General features: G+C 37.2%; 1 protein-coding gene across 2 annotated transcripts in view; it reads left to right on the top strand.

Annotated features, from left to right (window-relative positions):
- SATB2 (SATB homeobox 2) overlaps window positions 1–19294 on the top strand; it is a 214319-nt gene that overhangs the window by 140411 nt on the left and 54614 nt on the right. For both annotated transcript variants that reach the window (XM_056111859.1, XM_056111860.1), the window contains 2 exons: window positions 7202–7414; window positions 12203–12358. In XM_056111859.1, coding sequence (XP_055967834.1) covers window positions 7202–7414; window positions 12203–12358 — 369 coding nt within the window. The remainder of the gene's footprint in view (window positions 1–7201; window positions 7415–12202; window positions 12359–19294) is intronic.

Genomic DNA, 19294 nt, shown 5'->3' with positions numbered 1-19294 from the left:
AATCTTTTCAGATTACTTTTAATGAGTTTTTTTTAGTTAAAAATATTGTGTCAAAAAAATATTGTGTCATACCTGGCAGAGCTCAGGAGTTACTTTTGGCTCTGTGTTTGAGGGGTTGAGCCCATTAAGCTATATTTCAGCCCAGGATTTATTTTATTTAAAATATCCTGTTAAAGAATGATCTTAATTATCTGTGATATACAGAATACTGGATGAAGAAATATACTGTAGTAAAGGGGGAAGGCCTAGCTCACCTTTGGCCCCAGTATTTCGAGAGAAGAATAGAGAAGGAAAGAAATCAAGGGGGAAGAAAATAACGAGAAGTAATGGGTGAACAGGCATCAGGGCTTCAGTTATACTAGAGATAGGGTGAGGCATATAGCCATATATCCAAAACACACTCAACAACACTTCAAAACATGAGGTCTAAACTACAGTCACGGAAGCTTTGTAATGTACCTGTCAGGTTGACAGGTGGGGGATGGGGCAGGGGTTGGTGGTAGAGTGAGAATAAGCAACACTAGTAGAGGGAAGTTGACACTGGTGGTGGGATTGTTGTTGAAATATTATATGTCTAAAACTCAGCTATCATTAGCTTTGTTAATCAAAAATCTTTAATTCAATTTTAAAAATAAAATAAAGAAAAAAGATAAGTAATGACAGTTCAACTAAAAATAAATCTTGTTTAACAGTTCCTAAAGAAATTCTTCAAACTTTTACTTTTAGCAATCAGCAGTGCATATAAGGTATCTTGGGATTTTATGTGACATTCTAATAACCTTTATTCATAATGGAACCCAACACTTCCAAACTATTAACTCTACAGGATGAATGGGTATTTGTTGAATTACTTCAAAGTTATATATGTACAATAAATATGAGTGCATTGCAAGTTTCCTTACTACCTCATACTTTATCTGCCACAAAAATATAATTTACAGAAATAAAAATAGTCTTCTGCTAGTTTGAGGCTTTTATAGAGAGAAGCACTGGAGTTTGACTGGGCCAGTTTCACCAGTACACACCTGGTGTATATCACTTTAAAAAATAAATTATGCCTCATTAAATTACAATTAAATGGAATCATGATCATTTGTTTTTCTGGAAGGAAGATGTTTTGCATATTGAAAGCCTAATTTGTTGCAGGTGACAAAAAGGCTGAACAGATTATCTAATATCACTTCATTTGGGGGGTAATGTTTGCTGGTTAGTTTGTGTATACTTCAGTAGTTCAGAATCATATTAATGTGTACTGTATTATTTTTATTTCAGAATGTCTTCTGCTGCTTTTTTTAAAAATTTTTTCTGCTTTTCCTTCCTAAGTTTTTAAGGAAATGAAATGATCTTTTTGTTTCAAATTTTTGTGTTCTTTTTTTTTGTCAAATTTTCTAATACATTCCTTCCCCACTCATTCTCTCCTTTTGCTTGGTCTTACCATTATCTCCCTACCAATTTTCTGTGTGTATTTCAGGCCCTAGCCAAGTTATGTCCCAACTTGGGGCAGGAGTGATAGTACAGTGAGTAGGGCATTTACCTTGCACACATCCTAACCAGGTTCTATCCCAGCACAAAGTATGGTACCCTAAGCTTCACCAGGAGTGTACCCTGCGCACAGAGTCAGGAGTAAGTCCTGAGCACAGCTGGGTGTGGCCCAAAACAAAACCAAAAAAATTAAAAACAAGTCATGTTACAACTAGTCCAAAATAATTTCCTGGAGTCCTGCAGTTGTCAGTACTTTTTCCTTCTTTTGAACTTGGATGATAACTAGTCCCATCTAAAATTTATGACACTTGACATCTTTTTACATTGTTTTTATACACCATAATTTCTCTGGAAGTAGAATCAGTCTTAATCATCTTTCTATTTCTTTCTGAGCTTTAGAGCAAGCCATAAATAAGAAATGATTTAATAACCTCATCTGTCAGTCTTTGGTAATAGGTGTGTTGAATTGTGGGTTTGACTGTATAGTCAATTGAGATATAACCTAACCCTCAAGAATGAGTAAAGGTCTGAGATCTCTAATGTATATCTGTAAAATATATTCAAATTAGTAATGACCTTAACTGTTGCTGTTAATCCTGGAGTGACTTGGTAAGGTCCCTCGGGATCAGACTCAAAACCTGACCCAGGGTATCAGAGACATAACTCAGAAGTCAGGAGCACATGCCTTGCATGTGCAGGAACTCAAATTTAATCTCTGACACTGCATGCTCCTGTGTATTGCTCACTACAGCCTTGTGAGCCCTCAGGTACCGCTGCGCCTGAGTAGCATCATATCGCTGAGCTTTAGCACTGAACCGCCCAAACTGGTCAACTGATTATCACCAGGATTGGCGCTCAGGATTTCAGAACACTGCTGGAACATCTTTCTTTAAAACAAAACAAAACAAAGATTCCAAACCTGATTCCTACTCTTCTCTTAAGGAAATAAAAACCTGTGCCTCACTCACCTTACATGAGATCTCAAATGCTAGTGAAGAAAAGTGGAAGTAATGTTGCATAGTTAGACATAGATCGTGTTTCCCAGAACTATCTGAGTATTCCCTCAACTATTTCTGAATATCATCATACATTTTGCCAATAACATGTTAGGGCAAACTATGTAGCACTGTAGCATTGTCCTCCCGTTGTTCATTGATTTTCTTGAGCAGGCACCAGTAATGTCTCCATTGTGAGACTTGTTGTTACTGTTTTTTTTTTGGCATATTGACTACATCATGGGTAGCTTGCCAGGCTTTGCCATGTGGGTGGGATACTCTCGGTAGTTTGCCAAGCTCTCCGAGAGGGGCGAAGAAATCAAACCCAGGTCGGCTGCGTGCAAGGCAAACGCCCTACCCGCTATGCTATTGCTCTGACCCTAGGCTAGAGCGGGCCCAGTAATGTCTCCATTGTGAGACTTGTTGTTACTGTGTTCGGCATATTGAATACAGCACGGGTAGCTTGCCAGGCTTTGCCGTGTGGGCGAGATACTCTCGGTAGCTTGCCGGGCTCTCTGAGAGGGGCGGAGGAATCGAACCTGGCTCGGCCAGACTGGCTGTGCTCAAGGCAGACACCCTACCACTGCGCTGTCGCTCCAGCCCAAGGCAAACTATGTAAAATTTGTAAATTATGTCGAAGAAATAAGAAAAATAGAGAGTACAAAGAAGAAAGCTCCTTTACAGAATTTGCAGATTCATAAGCTAAGATCATGTAATTTTTTTTTTCTCTTTGGGATCACACCTGGTGATGCTCAGGGGTTACTCCTGGCTCTGCACTCAGGAATCATTCCTGGCAGTGCTCAGGGCACAATATGGGATGCTGGGAATGGAACCCGGGTCAGCCGCGTGCAAGGCAAACACCCTACCCGCTGTGCTATCGCTCCAGCCCCTCATATAATTTTTTTACAAAACAGAAGAAATAATAAGTGCATCAATTTTCAGTTAAAAATAGCCTTAATCCTTTGTTCTGTCCCAGGAAATTGACTATATTAGCAAGCAACCTAGATAATATCATACTATTACCTCTTATTTTGCATTATGAATTATTTTGCTTTTGTTGATCTTTAGCTAACCTCATATATCTTTGGTGGTGCTGAAAATGATATGAACTGTAGGAAATTCCCTAGTGACAGACTATGGAAAAGGCAAATTTGAGGTCCTTTTTTGCCCTACTTTTTTTCTGTGACTATTTCTGTGACAAGAGCTATTGTGCAAATTGTCTTTCTACCTTGTTGCAGATGTTCTTTCTACTCCTTTTCAGTCAACATGTTTCCTGGTCTTACAGAATCAGCTAACACCGTGGAGGGAATTGTTATAATCTCTCCCTTGAGAAGGCTCTGTTGCCTATGATGAGGAAAATACTTAATGACCACTTTGCTCAATACTAGCAATATGTTCTAATATGATTACTGATATGAAAGTTTAATAAGCAATATCCTGGTTAATTTATTAATTTCCCTCAATGTTCTCATTCTTAGTATTCATGACCTTTCTCTTCATAAACTTACATCTCTTTTTAGTGTCTAGGTGTCAGACACTATTCTCTGTATCTCAGACGCACAATGGGAATGTCCAGTGATACCTCCTGCTTGGTTGATGATTAAAATGCCAGAGAACATAATGACAAAGGCTTTAGAAATATTTATGTGGGATAAATGATTAATTTATGTTTTATGCAGGATAATTTCAATATGATAAACATGTACTTATCTTGATAATTAGATAGGGTGATCTGTGGCATATGTGAAATTTTCTTCTGATTTTTAATCAGCTAAGCAAGTTTTGCTTTTCGTTTGTGAGCTGCAGCAATGTCATAAATACACATATATTTAGATTGATAAATATATGTGCATATATATTTAAATCTCAGTTTAAATAGTTAAAAACAAATAAATGAACTGAAAAAGGCCGACCAAACAGTTAACTCTCTGTGCTCATTTTAGCCTCTTGTTATTGTAAATGTCTGAGGTGAAAAGAATTTGCTCTGGGACCACAGCTTTGCAGATGAGACTTTAAGTAAATAATTTAGAACAGTGTCCTCATTCTCTGGGGCAATATTGGGAGGCAGCACCAGCCACCATTTTGCTTTGAGATTTTATCTTTAATTAGGCAAATGAAACAGGGGCAACAGTGTATAACTCCAACTCCTTAAAATACAAAACTGTTACTCATTCTTTTTAGGAATCATGCTGATGATTAGTCATTTACAAGGGTACTTTGTATTGATTTTTATTAAAGATGGATTCATTTCCCTATAGGGTTTTTCAATATGTAAAATTTGTAGGGGAAAGAATTCCACAAATCTATGTGAGGGAAAAAGAATAGGAAACCAAGCAAAATAGAAAAATATAAAATAACTTAAGAGTGATTTTTGATTGATACAGATAGGTATAATTTTGAACCAGGGTTCATTAGAAAAACACTTTTTGCTATTTTACGGTTTTATATTCAAGATATAATATACCCCATGAGTTGTAGCAATAGTATCATGGAAGACAAGTAAATTTCCATTGCCTTTGAGTCATCTTAAAAATTATAGCTATTATAAAGAATATATCTATGTATATGTCCAAATTATTCCAAGTTTGGTAGTTTGTGATTTACTAAAATACCATTTACTAAAGTTAGTTGTGAGAAAGAGATGGAATGGAAGAAGAGGCAAGAGAGGAAGAGGAGACCAACCCATTCTTTACTTGTAGTTTATTATTAAAGGAAGCTCAGCAAATATCAGTCTTAGTCTCTTATTGGTATTTTTTAAGGCCCAGAATCTTGTATCTCCAGAATCTAACTTGAAGATTTTTGTTTGTTTTGGGGCTACACCTGGCTGTGCTGAGGGCTCAATCTTGGCAGTATTCAGGGAACCATATATGGTTCTGGGTATCAGGCCCGGGTTGACTCTATGCAAGGCAAATGCATCACCCACTGAACTATCGACCCGGCCTTATTTTGAAGACTTTTACCTTAGAAACAAATCTATTCATATTTCAGATTGTATAGTATAAGTGAAAAGTAGGATAATGTAAGGAATAACTGATTAAATTTTGGAGAGAAAAAGAGTGCCTAGTTGTATAATGTTTTCCAGAAGACAAGTTTCTCACTTGTTGCTTTTAAAAGTGTGAAAGAGATCTTAATTTTTTTAGATTCATCTTACCATTAGTTTATTTTTATCTATATATTTTACCTTTGGCATATACTTGACTTGTTTCTCTGCTTCATTTCATGGAATATTTTATTCTTGATCATTAAGACTTTTGTAATTAAAATAATATAACACCTAAATGGCTAGCTGTCATCTGGTATAATGCTTGTGGGTTCATTATATAATTATTTTATACCATTTTATGAGTGTTAATTACTCCTGGAGTGCTGCTATATCTGTATGATAAACAGCTCTCTAAGTATCACTTGCTTCACTGTATGATGGTGTATTACTTAACTTAAAAATTGCCTAACTTACTTTGACTAATCTGAGATATTTGTTTTCCTTATTTCTAACATGTTGTTATAGTCATATATATGAAAATATAATTGGAGTTAAATATAATTAAAATATAATAATGTTTATTTTGTGTAATTCCCACCTCAGTAGAAATGTTTTTGACTTCTGCTTTCATTATTTGGAGTTTCCCTATCCATTCAAAGATACAGAGGTTAGCATCTCAGCCCTTCCTGGGGATTGTAGCCTGGACTCTACTGTCATATTGTTCTCATGAGGGATATGAGTCAGAATGTAAAGTGATACCTGTGTAGTTATCTAACAAGTTTGCAGAATGCAAATAGATTTGCTTGTGCCCCAAATACTTCAGTGTTATAACTCAAGTATCTAGTCTTTTCTTGAAGTCCTTACTACTTTTCTCTAGACTCAGCAGTATTTTCCTTTTCTTTGTATTTTTTCTGTTATCTGAGCATGTTAATGCAACGAATTTCCTACTTAAAGCATTATATTTGGATAAGTGACACATTCAGAAAATATCTGAGCCTGTCATGGTAATCTTTGGCATGTGTGCTGGGCCCCTCACTGGGTATCACTAATATTTCCATTGCTCTATTGGTGGGTTTAAAGTGTCTTCCATCAGAGCATTTTATTATAAGGTTTGAGTGCCCCATGCTCTACATGCAAAGATCCCTTGTGTGTGGATCGAAAAATTAGTAGAGAATTAGTTCAAGGTTTAGCCATTTGCGTTGAGTATACTCCCCTCTTCCATAAGAAATATCTATATTGAAAACAGTGGCCGGTCACACAGAAATTCAGCCAAACATTTTTTTTAATCGATGTAAATCTCCCATGCTGTTTAAATGTCGGAACTAAATTTACCAAACTTGGCAGATTTGTAAAGCTAAGCAGGACTGCCAAGTGTTCCCAGTTTCAAGCAGAGAGAGAGTTCTAACAGTTCCTGAAATACTTGTAGGAGGCACCTGGTGGTAATAGCAGTTTCACAATTCTCCCTGAGCGCCTACCTTGCTAGCTGGCATCTCTTATACTGATGATTATTACAGTGATGAGAAGTGTCAGAATGGAACAGTCCCAAAATAAGGCACAGCCCCCGGAAAGCAAGCACATCCCCATAAAGTCTTCCTGCTGGAGAACCATCAAGAATGAGAGTGAGGTTCTTGACATCTCTGCCAGCAGCTTACACCAAACAAGTGGAGGGGAGTGGGTGGGAGATGGAAACAACCTCATGCATGCAGAGATGACTTGGCATGTATTTTTTCCATTTAATCAGGGATTGTTGTCTGAGATTCTGCGTAAGGAAGAAGACCCCCGGACAGCTTCTCAGTCTCTCTTAGTAAACCTGAGGGCCATGCAGAATTTCCTCAATTTGCCAGAAGTGGAACGAGATCGTATATACCAGGATGAGAGAGAACGGAGCATGAATCCCAATGTAAGCATGGTCTCCTCGGCCTCCAGCAGTCCCAGCTCCTCTCGAACCCCTCAGGTGAGATATTTGCTGCACTGACTTTTCACTCTTGTCTTGAAAATGCCTTGCCTTCACTTACATTGTTTTCCCTTGGAAACTAAGAGTCATAATTCAAGAATTTCTTATTTCACTGAACATGTTGGTTAGAGGTTCATATCTTCTGACCACATAACAGTGGCTCTTCTTTCCTTTGCATCCTGCGTCTTTAAGGAGTACCATTTTTCTCCCCCCACATGGCTGGAAGGGCAGGAGTCGGTAAACCTGTGCTTTCTACACAAAGTTGCTTAATTGTGAAAGAAGAGATGAGGGGATTTGTGTTCAAACTAAATGTGCATTGTAGGCATATTTCTTTTATTAAATTGTCTATTTCTTTACATTGGGAGTTTGAAGTACTGGGTAGGGCAATCCCAAGTTCTGCTTTGTGAAATCTGAAAGACAAAAGAGAGTGGGGGGCACCTTTGTATATTGGCTGTATATATATGCAACAGCTTAATCAGAAATGCTAAATAATTCATTTAACCCTTAAATATGGTAGTAGGAAGTTGTTCTTCATTATTTTCCTACCTACGTGATCACCCCACATGATACTGTAGCTCAGCTTCCTATCCCTTCTTTCTCTGCAGTTTAAAAGCAGTCCCAGATGCTCCTGCAAATGCAAACCTCTCAAAGTGCTATTGGCTTCAGAGATCCTAACTGAAGGTTCAGGGTTTTTCTCAGTCAAGAGTTGTTTCCAATTCAGATGTCATCCCACTCTTCCTACCCTATTCCTTACTTCACCTACACATTTGCCACTCGTTAGAAATTTGCTAAATTTAGTAGTCATTTGTTGTTGCTAGTATGACTGTGATTGCAAGTTCCATCAGAACGATGATTCTCAGGACAAATATTTAAGCAGCATTCATTTGTACAAGTCAGAGAAATGGGTACTTCCAAGCCAAAGTGGATCTTTTTAAATTTTCCCAAATCGCCTAGGTTTTATGAAATTGTCTTCTGGTAAATTCCAAAAAATGATTAAGCATAGAAATAGAATTTTATTCTAGTAGAAGTACTTGAGCTTTTCAAGTCTATTTTTACATGTCTTAACTATTTTTATTTTTGCACTCCCCAAAAGATTTTCAATTGAAGATATTTTCTATCATATAATGCCAAATTGTGATACTCACACTTCAGTCTAGGAAATTATGAGTAGAAGTTGCTGTTAAGCTCAAAATCAGTCTCTTAAACTACCTATTTTGGTTGAGTATCTCCAAAGCCATTTCTTCTGTAAAACCTTTGGGCCACACATTTTGATCTATGGACTTGGGCAGGTTGTTAATTTATACAAATATTTAGTTTTATAAAATTCACCAATATTTACCACTTTTGAATGACCCACTGAGCCATTACAGCGAGTCCAGGCAGAGTTCAGTCATGTTTCATGGTCATTTAACCAGCAACACTTCTCAGGACTTGAAGTCTACTTATTGGAAATTTACACAGGTCTGTGGATTTTGTTTTTCACATCTTTGTAATATTTTTCTAACAAGATTATGTCCTAGGCATATTTTCAAAGATCTGATCACTTTTAGAGTCAGATCAATTTACAAGGCCACACAGTTAGGGTCAATATTTTGCTTTTTTAAACAGAACAAAATTTATAAATAAAATGACCTTTAGAGACAAAGTATAGCAGGAAAATTGATCATTTGGTTTCAGTTTCAAAATCTCAGAAAATAAATGTAAAATATTTTTCTTAAAGTATATTTGAGAAAGCAGCAGTAACATTGGCATTTGTATATTCTCTAGAGTAGTCCTATTTTTCTGTCAGCTAAACAAGAAGTTACTGAAGTTTTTAAAAAACATTTTACTATCACATCTTTACTCAAATATTTTTACAAATGCATTTCAACTAAAAAATCCATAGTACAGTAAATCTTTCATTTCAGTTGTAAGAACAAATGTTACAAAAATAAATAATTAGAATCTCTAGAAGCTGATCAAGCTATTAGTTGGAGTCCGAATTTGACACACTTGTGGCCTTACATAGGCACATGGGAATTTTTTTTGAACCTATCTACACTTATTGATTTAAAATAAGCTGAGAAATTTTCAAATTTTAAATAAAATGTCCAGTCTTTTCTCATAATCCTTTAGTTGACAGGTCTTCTCTGATACACTAAGTAACAACAAAACCAGAGATAAGAATGTTCATTATTGAACTCTCACTGTGTATCAGCTATCTGGAGCATTTTGCACAATTTGATTCTCATCATTTTATGTTGTTATCTCACTTTAGAGATGAGGAAATGGGGGCCAGAGCAATAGTATAGTGGGTAGGTGTTTTCCTTGTATACAGGTGACCTGAATTCGATCCCTGGTATCCATAGTTCTGCTGAGAACCATTAGGAGTGATTCCTAAGCACAAAGTTAGGAGTAACCATTGAGTATCACCAGGTATGTCCCCAAAACAACAACAATGAAAACTAAAAGGTAAGGAAGTCATATTAGATAGGTTACATGATTTTCTAAGGCAATATGGCTAAGTGGTGGAGTTAGGACTGAAGCTGGCTATTCCGATTTCAAAGCCTGGCCTCCTGTTTACCATATATTTTATAAACTTGAGGGTTTTTTCTTAATCCCCAAGAGCCTATAGAAGATTTTTGCCAGTTTAGAGGAGGTAGTGAAAAATACTGGATTGAGTAAGGTAAGTTAAAAAAAAAAAGAAAAAAAGAAAAAGAAAGAAATGATATACTTAAACAGGCACTTAACAGAAAAGCACACTTTGGGGTGAGATAACTAGAAATTTTGATATTGATTATAAGCTCTTTGAACACAGACACACACACACACACACACACACATATACACACACTCGAGAATTGAATTACTGTGAGAAACCTCAAACTAAGGGTCAAGTAGATTCTTAAAAAGCAGAAGATTTTGTAGGCAGGGTTATACAGTGGTTCAAGCCCATGTTTTAGAGCCAAAAATACTGAGTTCAATTTATGGCTCTTTCACTTGCTGCTATATATGCTTCCAGCAAATTAGTTTCTTTTATCTTTAGTGTTTTTTTTTTTTAATCTGTAAAATGAAAGCAAGTAATGCTTCAGTTCTTCATGATATTTCTCTGGGGATAGATTTTATTTTTTATTTTATTTTTTTAGCTTTTTGGGTCACACCTGGCAATGCACAGGGGTTACTCCTGGCTCATGCACTCAGGAATTATTCCTGGTGCTGCTCAGGGGACCATATGGGATGCTGGGAATCGAACCGGGTCGGTCGCATGCAAGGCAAATGCCCTACCCACTGTACTATCTCTCCAGCCCTCTGGGGGTAGATTTTAGAGGGCTTTGGGGGTTATACCTGGTAGCACTTAGAAGCTACTCTCAGCTCCACACTTCAGTGGTTTGCTCCTAGCAATGCTTGGCGAAATATCTTGTGCTGGGATAGAACCTTGGACTCCTGCATGCATAACATGCATTCCTGCCCTTTGACCTATCTCCCAAACCCCCCAACATTTAAGTTTTTAAAATAATTAAATGACGTAATAATAATAATGAAGCACTTTCTGGAGTGCCTTACCTATAAAGAGTAATGTACAAATTTATTCTTTTCATAGAATTTTCAGTAACTAAAAAAAAAATGGGACAGGGAAGTCAAAGAAGAATGACAAAATTCAACTCTTAGAAATTAATACTTGATGAAAGCTTAGTATATTCTCTAGTTTTAAGGCACCATTGAAAGTGCTCCAAGTATGTCTAGGCTATGTAATACTCTGTATTTCTTCAACCTGAATCCCACACAAATTAGTGAGCAACCGAAGACTTCCACCGAGGCAAAATAAGTGGTGTAGGGACAACTTTTTTGGTTTGGAATTCTATAATGAGTGGGTTGGGGCTGGGAAGATAAAAGGCCCAGTTTAAACCACATCAGCTGACCTTCCCCATAGGCTTAGGTATTGAGACTGACTTTTGCCAGAGTCCAGTTCTGCAGGGGCTGCTAGTCCTCTCTCATTCCATACATGAGCAAATTCTCCGGCCGCTCTTTGGATCAAGTAGATGCAAATATTTTAGGGTTATCCCAACCCCAAGAAGTACAGACATCTTCTTTATTGTCCTTCATTTGTCTCTGAAGCTGATGGGAAATCATTCAATTAAAAAGAGCACGGCAGAATACATAAAACCACAATATGAGTTTAAGAAAATGAAAACGGCACATCAAAGGCATTCTGAAGCCTATTTTTATGAAATGAAATTTTGTTTCATTTCCACTGATTTCCTAGGTGAAATTAGGTGACTGTCTGGGTAGCATAATGATGATAATGATGGGAAACCATACATACTCAAATGACATATGTAAAGCTTTAATAAAGAATGAGAGAGACTCAGGGGAGTGCATTAAATTGAGTAATAATTTATTATTTGGAGACCTCTACCCATCTACTCATTTTTTTTTCTGGTAGAATTGGCTCTTCCTCCAAGGTGTGTCATTTTTAGAAATAAAAGATAGCTGTGCGTGTATGTGTTCTGCATGCTTGTTTTGCTCTTAGGTGATTGCTGGTATCTAGAGTAGCCACTCTACCTGTAAACTGCATAGGATATTGTGAGGAAAGGAAAAGGGTTGACAGGACTCTGCCTCATGTCCTATAGGAATGCACTCAATTATTTCCAATCACAATTAACCTGATTAGAATAATGGACAGGAAGTGTCCCTCTGTAGCTAATGCAGTTTGGCATCAGCTGACTGAAATCCTTTGATAATTTCTGCACAGATGGCTAGGCTGAATGCAGCACTTTTTAAATTATTATTTTCATGGTCTCTTGGTAGGCCAAAACCTCAACACCGACAACAGACCTCCCCATTAAGGTGGACGGCGCCAACGTCAACATCACAGCTGCCATTTATGACGAGATCCAACAGGAGATGAAAAGGGCCAAGGTGTCTCAGGCCCTGTTTGCCAAAGTGGCTGCAAATAAAAGTCAGGTGAGTGGTTTTTAAAAAGAGCAAAAGGGAAGGCTGGAAGTAGACTGTTCTCCTTCCACTAATAAAAATACATCTGTTCCTATAATAATAATAACAATAATAATCCCTAGGGAACCTGTCATGTTCTGCCTTTTGCTCTCGGATTTGCTTTTATTCCCATTAGAGTTTAAAATAGAGACTAAGTTGAAACCCAGATCTTTTCTTTTGTAAAGATCACCCCTCCCCCAAAAGCCTTAGCCTTGAATTGTTTCCTTCCTAAATATAAATACTGCGCTGTATTCTCTTTTTAAATGCTACCTATTTTTTTGCTTTATTTCAGCAAAAATTAGATGTATGAAATATTATCTTCCTAGGACCAAGTTTTAGTCTTAGAACTAAATCACCTCTCTTATTCCCACCCAGCGAATGGCTAACTTTGTTATAATAACTGCCTTTCCTCAGCCCTAGAGACACCCTGTAATGTCAGGTGTTTCTTTCATGTTTAGGATACAGTTGTTTTTCCAGGAGAAAACACATGTGGGGGTGTCCAGAGTGAGTGTTAAAATCTTTAACAGAAAAACATAGACTCTTATCCAGTATTATTTTTCTAAGTACTGGAATTATGGGGAGTAGAATGCTCCAGGGAAAAGGAAAGACAGATGCTTAAGTGGTTTTATTTTATTGCTATTTTTTAAAAATTTCTGAAAGCCACAACAGTTAATGGGACCTATTCTCTGTTTCAAATCACTTAAAGGCATAATACCTTCCTAAGAATGGGCTAGGTTGAGGTATTTATTTATCCGTAAGATGAACAATTACCCAATGCAGGGGAGAGGAAACAAGTTAGTTGAAGCATAATTTGAGAGTCCTTTGATTCCTAGCTTGATTTCCTCTGTGGCCTTGCATGACAAATGTTTTCATCCCTACATATGTAAATGGTAAAATGGTCCATCATTACCCTAACAGGTCTTCTGTTGTGTGCTACTAAGAAAGAAAGTTCTTGAATATTATATTTCTATTAAGTAAGAAGGTTTTCAGTGAAAATTGTGTTTTTAAGATGTTAAATAGTTAAATGCCATAGGAAGAATATATAGTTTGACTTTTAAATCTAGAGTTTTTCAGAATTGAGTTATTTTTCAGAGATCAATAAAGAAAGAGAAGTAAAAAGGTAATGGAATTTAAGAGCATTGAGCCATTCATTTTTCTTTTTTCTTTCAATCTAGTCATTTTTCCAGATTTTTCTTACTCTTTTTGATCAGTGATAACATTGAAATACAACTTGTTAACTAAGATATGATGCCCAACCATTGTATGAAATACATGAAAAGAAAATACCATAGAGCCTTCTTAAACTGTTAAATGTATAAAATCACATGTACCACATGGCAAAATATAATGAGAGTTGGAGCTCTTAAATGAATAAAGCTGTTAAATGCATAATGCCACTTGGCAAAACTACTGTGCATTTAATGGTTTTCCACTGTGTAATAAAGGACATATGTGGTAAATGTGCAGTGAGTATAAAAGCTACACAATTGATTTTGCAAACCTGCTCCTTTAGTTGTGACTTAATGTAAATATCAAAGTTTCACCCAGTCCTTCTTTTATAGGCAGCTTTAAGAAAAACTGAGGACCACAGTCTGAGAACTTGATTCAAACTGCTTGTAATCTTCCTGTTGACTTGACACTATGGCTCTTGGAAATAGTGATGCCTCTAGCCTCCCAAAATAATTCAGGTGGCTGATTGAGAGCAGTGTTTGCCAGTTGGCACAAGCTTAGTTCACTACATTTTTCATGATTCCTGAAGAAATCAATTGCCCTGATTTTGTAAAATCAGGAGGAAAACATAGTTCTGGCAATTAATAGGCCACAGGGTGAGATTGAGTCTAAGAATGCATAAAATGCTTTGAAGATTTTCTTTTTCTTTTTGGGACAATGACAATGACTAGGGAAATCTTATTGTTAGTAGCTGGCTAGGTTTTCAAATGAAGATGTATTTTTTTTCAAAACTGGTACTGCTATGCAAAATGAACCTAATTAATAGTTCAAAAATGATTTAAGATATTTCCTTCATTTTGTAAGCACCAGCATTTACTTGATTGAAAGAATTTAAGTGAAACCAGTAGTATGATTTGGTACCTTGATATGTATTTGGTATATGTCTATAAAGTATATGATTCAGAGTGAACTTTGGCCAGTAACACTTAACCTCTTCAAACTACCACTGGAAATGGCCACGCCCAGTTCATTGGATGAGGACAGAGTAAATAAAGATTTTCTTCCTTCTTTCCACCTTCTTGCATCTATCCTTCTTCCTTTTTATTTTATTTTTTTTGAAGTACTTAGGTTACTGGAATGTGTGAGTTACCAGATGATTTGCAAGGGCTCTTTCTTCTTTTGGAGGGTAATGGGAAGAACTTTTAATTAAGGATCTCCTGTGAACTAATGTTGGAGCTAGACTCAGAACTAGACTTGGAAGTTGAAGGCCCACTTTAGAATTCCTAGTAATCCTTTCCCTACCATATATATATATTTTTTTTTTAAAGAGAAAGGACTTCCATGAAACCTCATTCATGTCTTGGTGTGTACTGCTGACATAAACTTTTTAGATTACACTTTACGCAGTTTAAGTGTTAGGAAAGTTTGAATGAGTAGTAAAATGGGAAGTTTTTGAGAGAGTATATAGTGGGCCTAGATGGTGCCTGAAGGCCAGAGGTGCCAAAAGAACTGGAACGGCAGAGGCAGTTTAGAAAAGGAGTTTCAAAGCATCTCTAGCCTTTGCAGTTTTGCCAAAGATCCTGTGGTTAATAGGGCTACTGGAAATTGTGCGTGTTCTTTCTTTATGCTCAGGTTATGCCAGAATGCATTGGGAGGATCCTAAACCTTGTCTTCTAGCTCAGCACCAGCTCAGTTACAGCTCCCATGTTATGACTAGATCAGGCCAATGTCCAGTTCCTTAGAGTTATTTCTCTGAATTTTGCTTTTCATCATGGGACAGGTATCAAAGAACGAAAAGCAGAAAATGAGAGGGAAAGGTATGTTTATGCACATTTTCTTTTCCCCATAATTTTCAATTTAGGAATAATTGTAGTTTTTGTCTATGTTTGTGAGTTCTGAGGAATATCTTATTACTCTCTGTAGAATATAGAGACTGTTGATCTTCTTGGAGTAGGATGACTCTTTAGTCATGAAGAATGTTCTCTTTGAAATAGGAGCCACAATCTGAAAACACAGAGATTCCTGCATACCTTCATTGTGACAGAGGCTCACACAACAGTAAATAGCCTAGCATGCCATGAAGCTATGAGAAAAAATTGTTATGGGGATTTCTTATCCCTTAATAACTTCTTGAAATCTCCCTACCCTTGTAAGGGAGTGGAGTTATTTTTCTATTTCCTCAAGTAGTAGCTTATCACATGTTGATGGAAGATGGAAATTGAGAGCAAGAGCAGTATAGTGACCCATATGCACTCCCACTGCTCTCTTCTGGACAATCCTGGTGCTTTGTATCTTCAGCCACATTTCTTTTCCTTTCCTCCTCACACACTAATGCACTTTCTCAGATTCTGCCATGTTGCTGCTCCTTTTTTTTTTTTTTTTAAATTCAGTGGCTTAGTTCATGGGATTCTGAGAATGATCTAAGTTGTTTTTCTTTTGAAAGGAAAGTGAACCTTTGTTATGTGTATGGACTCAATTCTATATTGTGACCTTATTTTGGGTGAAAATAGTATAGTTGATGAATAGGAAGAGGCCCATTTTAATTACTGTTCTCCACTTCATTAACACACATACATACGTACATACATACATACACACACATGAGCAAAAACCTCAGAGGGCAAAGGTTGCTTTCTCTTTATCTTTTATTTATTTTTTCAGGTGAAAGTAGATTTTCTGTCTACATTAGAAAGCTAGAGAAAATCTGAATCATAAAAAAGGGGAACTGAACAACCTATTTGTAAACTTCTGGTGATACCAATGAAAGAACTAAAACCAGGTAGACTCTACTAGAATTTTTAAAAAGAAAATGTCTTGGAATAAATAAAGATCCAGAAGGTATCTGATGAGATGATTATCAAGATGTCATCATCTCAACCAAGATTTAATGATCCCTGAAAATTTTGTAGTTGAATTTTTCCAGACCACACAGTTTCCCTCCCCACTCCCTGCCCCCTACCATCCCCCACCCCTGCCCCAGAAGTTAAAGTAGCTACTAAGATCAGGAATGGCAGAGTGTTAACTCCTACTTCTAAAAGCAAGAGAAGCATGCTAAAAGTAGACTATGGATGAAACATGATTGCCACTCAATGCCTCTTTTGCAAACCACAACAACCAAAAGGAGAGAGAGAACAAAGGGGAATGCCATGCCACAGAGGCAAGGTGGGATAGAGGGGGTGGGGGTGGGAGGGATACTGGGATCCGTGGTGGTGGGAAATGGGCACTGGTGGAGGGATGGGTATTTGATCATTGTATAATTGAAACCCAAGAACAAAATTTGTAAGTCTACAACTGTAATTCATGGTGTCTCACTAATAAAAAAATTTTTAAAAAAGCAAGAGAGGAAAGCAACATCTGATCCCACTGCCGGAGAGAAGATGAGTTTGGCTTATAGCGTACAATTCTATAATTGTTCCCCTCATAGGGAAACAATAATACACCAGATAGGGTTCTGGCCTTGCATGCTGCCAACTCTGATTCAATCCCTGGTACTGCATATAGTCCCCTGAACATCACCAGAAGTGACTCTTGTGCAGAGAACTTGTGTTCTCTATGGTGGTTGCATTTAGCATATTCTATGCTTCATGTCCATGAGGATTTGGTACTTTCTGTATACACTTATTCCTTGTCACTATATTTTTATGTTCTTACCCAAAAAGTGAATACATTAAGTTTTTAAAGTAGAAGGCTCTTAGGCTTTTATATTATAAATACATATATTATGGGCTGGAGTGATAGCACAGCGGTAGGGCGTTTGCCTTCTTCCACCCCTCTCGGAGAGCCTGGAAAACTACCGAAAGTATCTTGCTCGCATGGTAAAGCCTGGAAAGCTACCCGTGACATATTCAATATGCTAAACACAGTAACAACAAGTCTCACGATGGAGAAGTTACTGGGCCCACTTGAGGAAATCGATGAACAACGGGAGGACAGTGCTATAGTGCTACAGTGCTATTTTATGGACATTGTACTCTCCCCACAGACATTATTATTTTTTACATTTTTTATATTATTGCAGTAGTATTCAATCTTATGGTATTAATGTTCAAAATTACTGCACCTTTCTACTACTCCACCTCTGTCTCTATGTTTCCTGTAGTCTTCACCTTTCTGCTTGGTAATTTGAAGTTTATGTTATTATTCTATATTGGATGTTATTCTTTATATTAAAATCTCTCCTTATAGATTGTCTAACTTGCTTAATATCCTAAATGATGTAAAATACATAGGCTTCGGTGGCAGGTCCTTTTAAAACAAAGCAGAAAATGAGATAGACAATCTTGCATAAAAAAATAATGGTTACATTTGACTGTTCCTTTTATTCTTCACTATGTAGTTGGTCAAGTTCAATTATTTTATAATCTATTTTTTCATTCAGTCATTGGTTAACCATGTGTTAGTCTTTGCCTTCAAGTCATTTAAAAATATTTTAGTTTGGGGGCTACACCCGGCTGTGTTCAAGGATTACTCCTGGCAGCTCACGGAACCATATGGGTTGCCGAGGGTCAAACCTTGGTTGACTGCATGCAAGGCAGACTCCCTCCCTGCTGTAACTACTGAATATATGTATATTTTAAAGAAATCACCTCTGGGGCTGGAGAGATAATATAATGAGTAAGTTGCTTGCCTTACACATGGCTGACCCAAGTTCATTTCCCCAAGCCCCACCAGGAATAATTTCTGAGAAATTTCTCAACATTCCAGAATTTCAAACTAACAAATAGGCAGTTGTCCCAGTATTGTTACAGAGTCATAGTGAGTCCCTAATTCTCTTCCATTACCTTGAAGTATTTCGTTGATTGCCTCAAGCAGGCCCCGGTAATGTCTCCTTCATCCTAGCCCTGAGATTATATTCAAGGCTCTTTAGGAGAATGAGACCCATCATTGTTACTGGTATTTGGCATATTGGGTATGCCACGGGGAGTTTGCCAGACTCTGCTGTGTGGGCATGCTACATTTGGTAGCCTGCCAGTTTGTCCAAAGTAGGAATGAGATAATAAGATGTCATAATAAGATGTCGTGCGGCCGCAAATGCGGCCGTGCGGTTCCGGGAGCTGGTTTTTATAGTCTCTGAGTCTTGGCTGTTGATGGGATTGCACGGCGCCAGGGGGCCAGTTGGTGGGTGTGACCCCCGCCTACTGGAATTTGGAGAATCTGGGTGGAGGATGCTCGGCCCCAATCCGAGTAGGCTTGGAGATCTCGGCCCGGAATCTGTGTGACTTTGTCCCTCTGCCAGTACCTTCATGTGTGCAGAGAGTGGTCTCAGCATGGTGGTGGCTGACCAGCCACCACCTTGAAGTATGATCTCAAATAATTGGGCTTTATGGAGAGAGATGCATAATGAATTTCATTAAGATCTCAATTTTTATATAAACCTCACAATGAAGATTTGAGTTCTATCACTAGCTCCTTAATAGGGGTTATGTTTCTTGTTCTCACACCAACCTTATTGGGATTATTGACTAGTTATTGGTGAAGTTAATTTAAGAGTTCATACACAGTTCTTAAATGTTAGATACCTTTATCCATCACTAAATTTATATACTAATTTTAAGTACATCTTTAGGTATTGCAAAGACCCTTGAGCTTTTAAAAATTATTTTTATCATTAGTTTTATTATTTTGTCTGTTATGACATAACACCTTTTGAAATTTGAATGTGCCACTGAAGCAAATAAATTTGATAGATGGAAGCAATCTCTCCAAACACTTATCAGCCCCTTATAAAGAAAACATTGA

Source organism: Sorex fumeus, unplaced genomic scaffold, assembly GCF_029834395.1.
Source record: "Sorex fumeus unplaced genomic scaffold, SorFum_2.1 ptg000014l, whole genome shotgun sequence".
NCBI lineage: Eukaryota > Metazoa > Chordata > Mammalia > Eulipotyphla > Soricidae > Sorex > Sorex fumeus.
The sequence above is the reverse complement of the archived record's forward strand: the minus strand, read 5'-3'. Positions and strand labels throughout refer to the sequence as shown.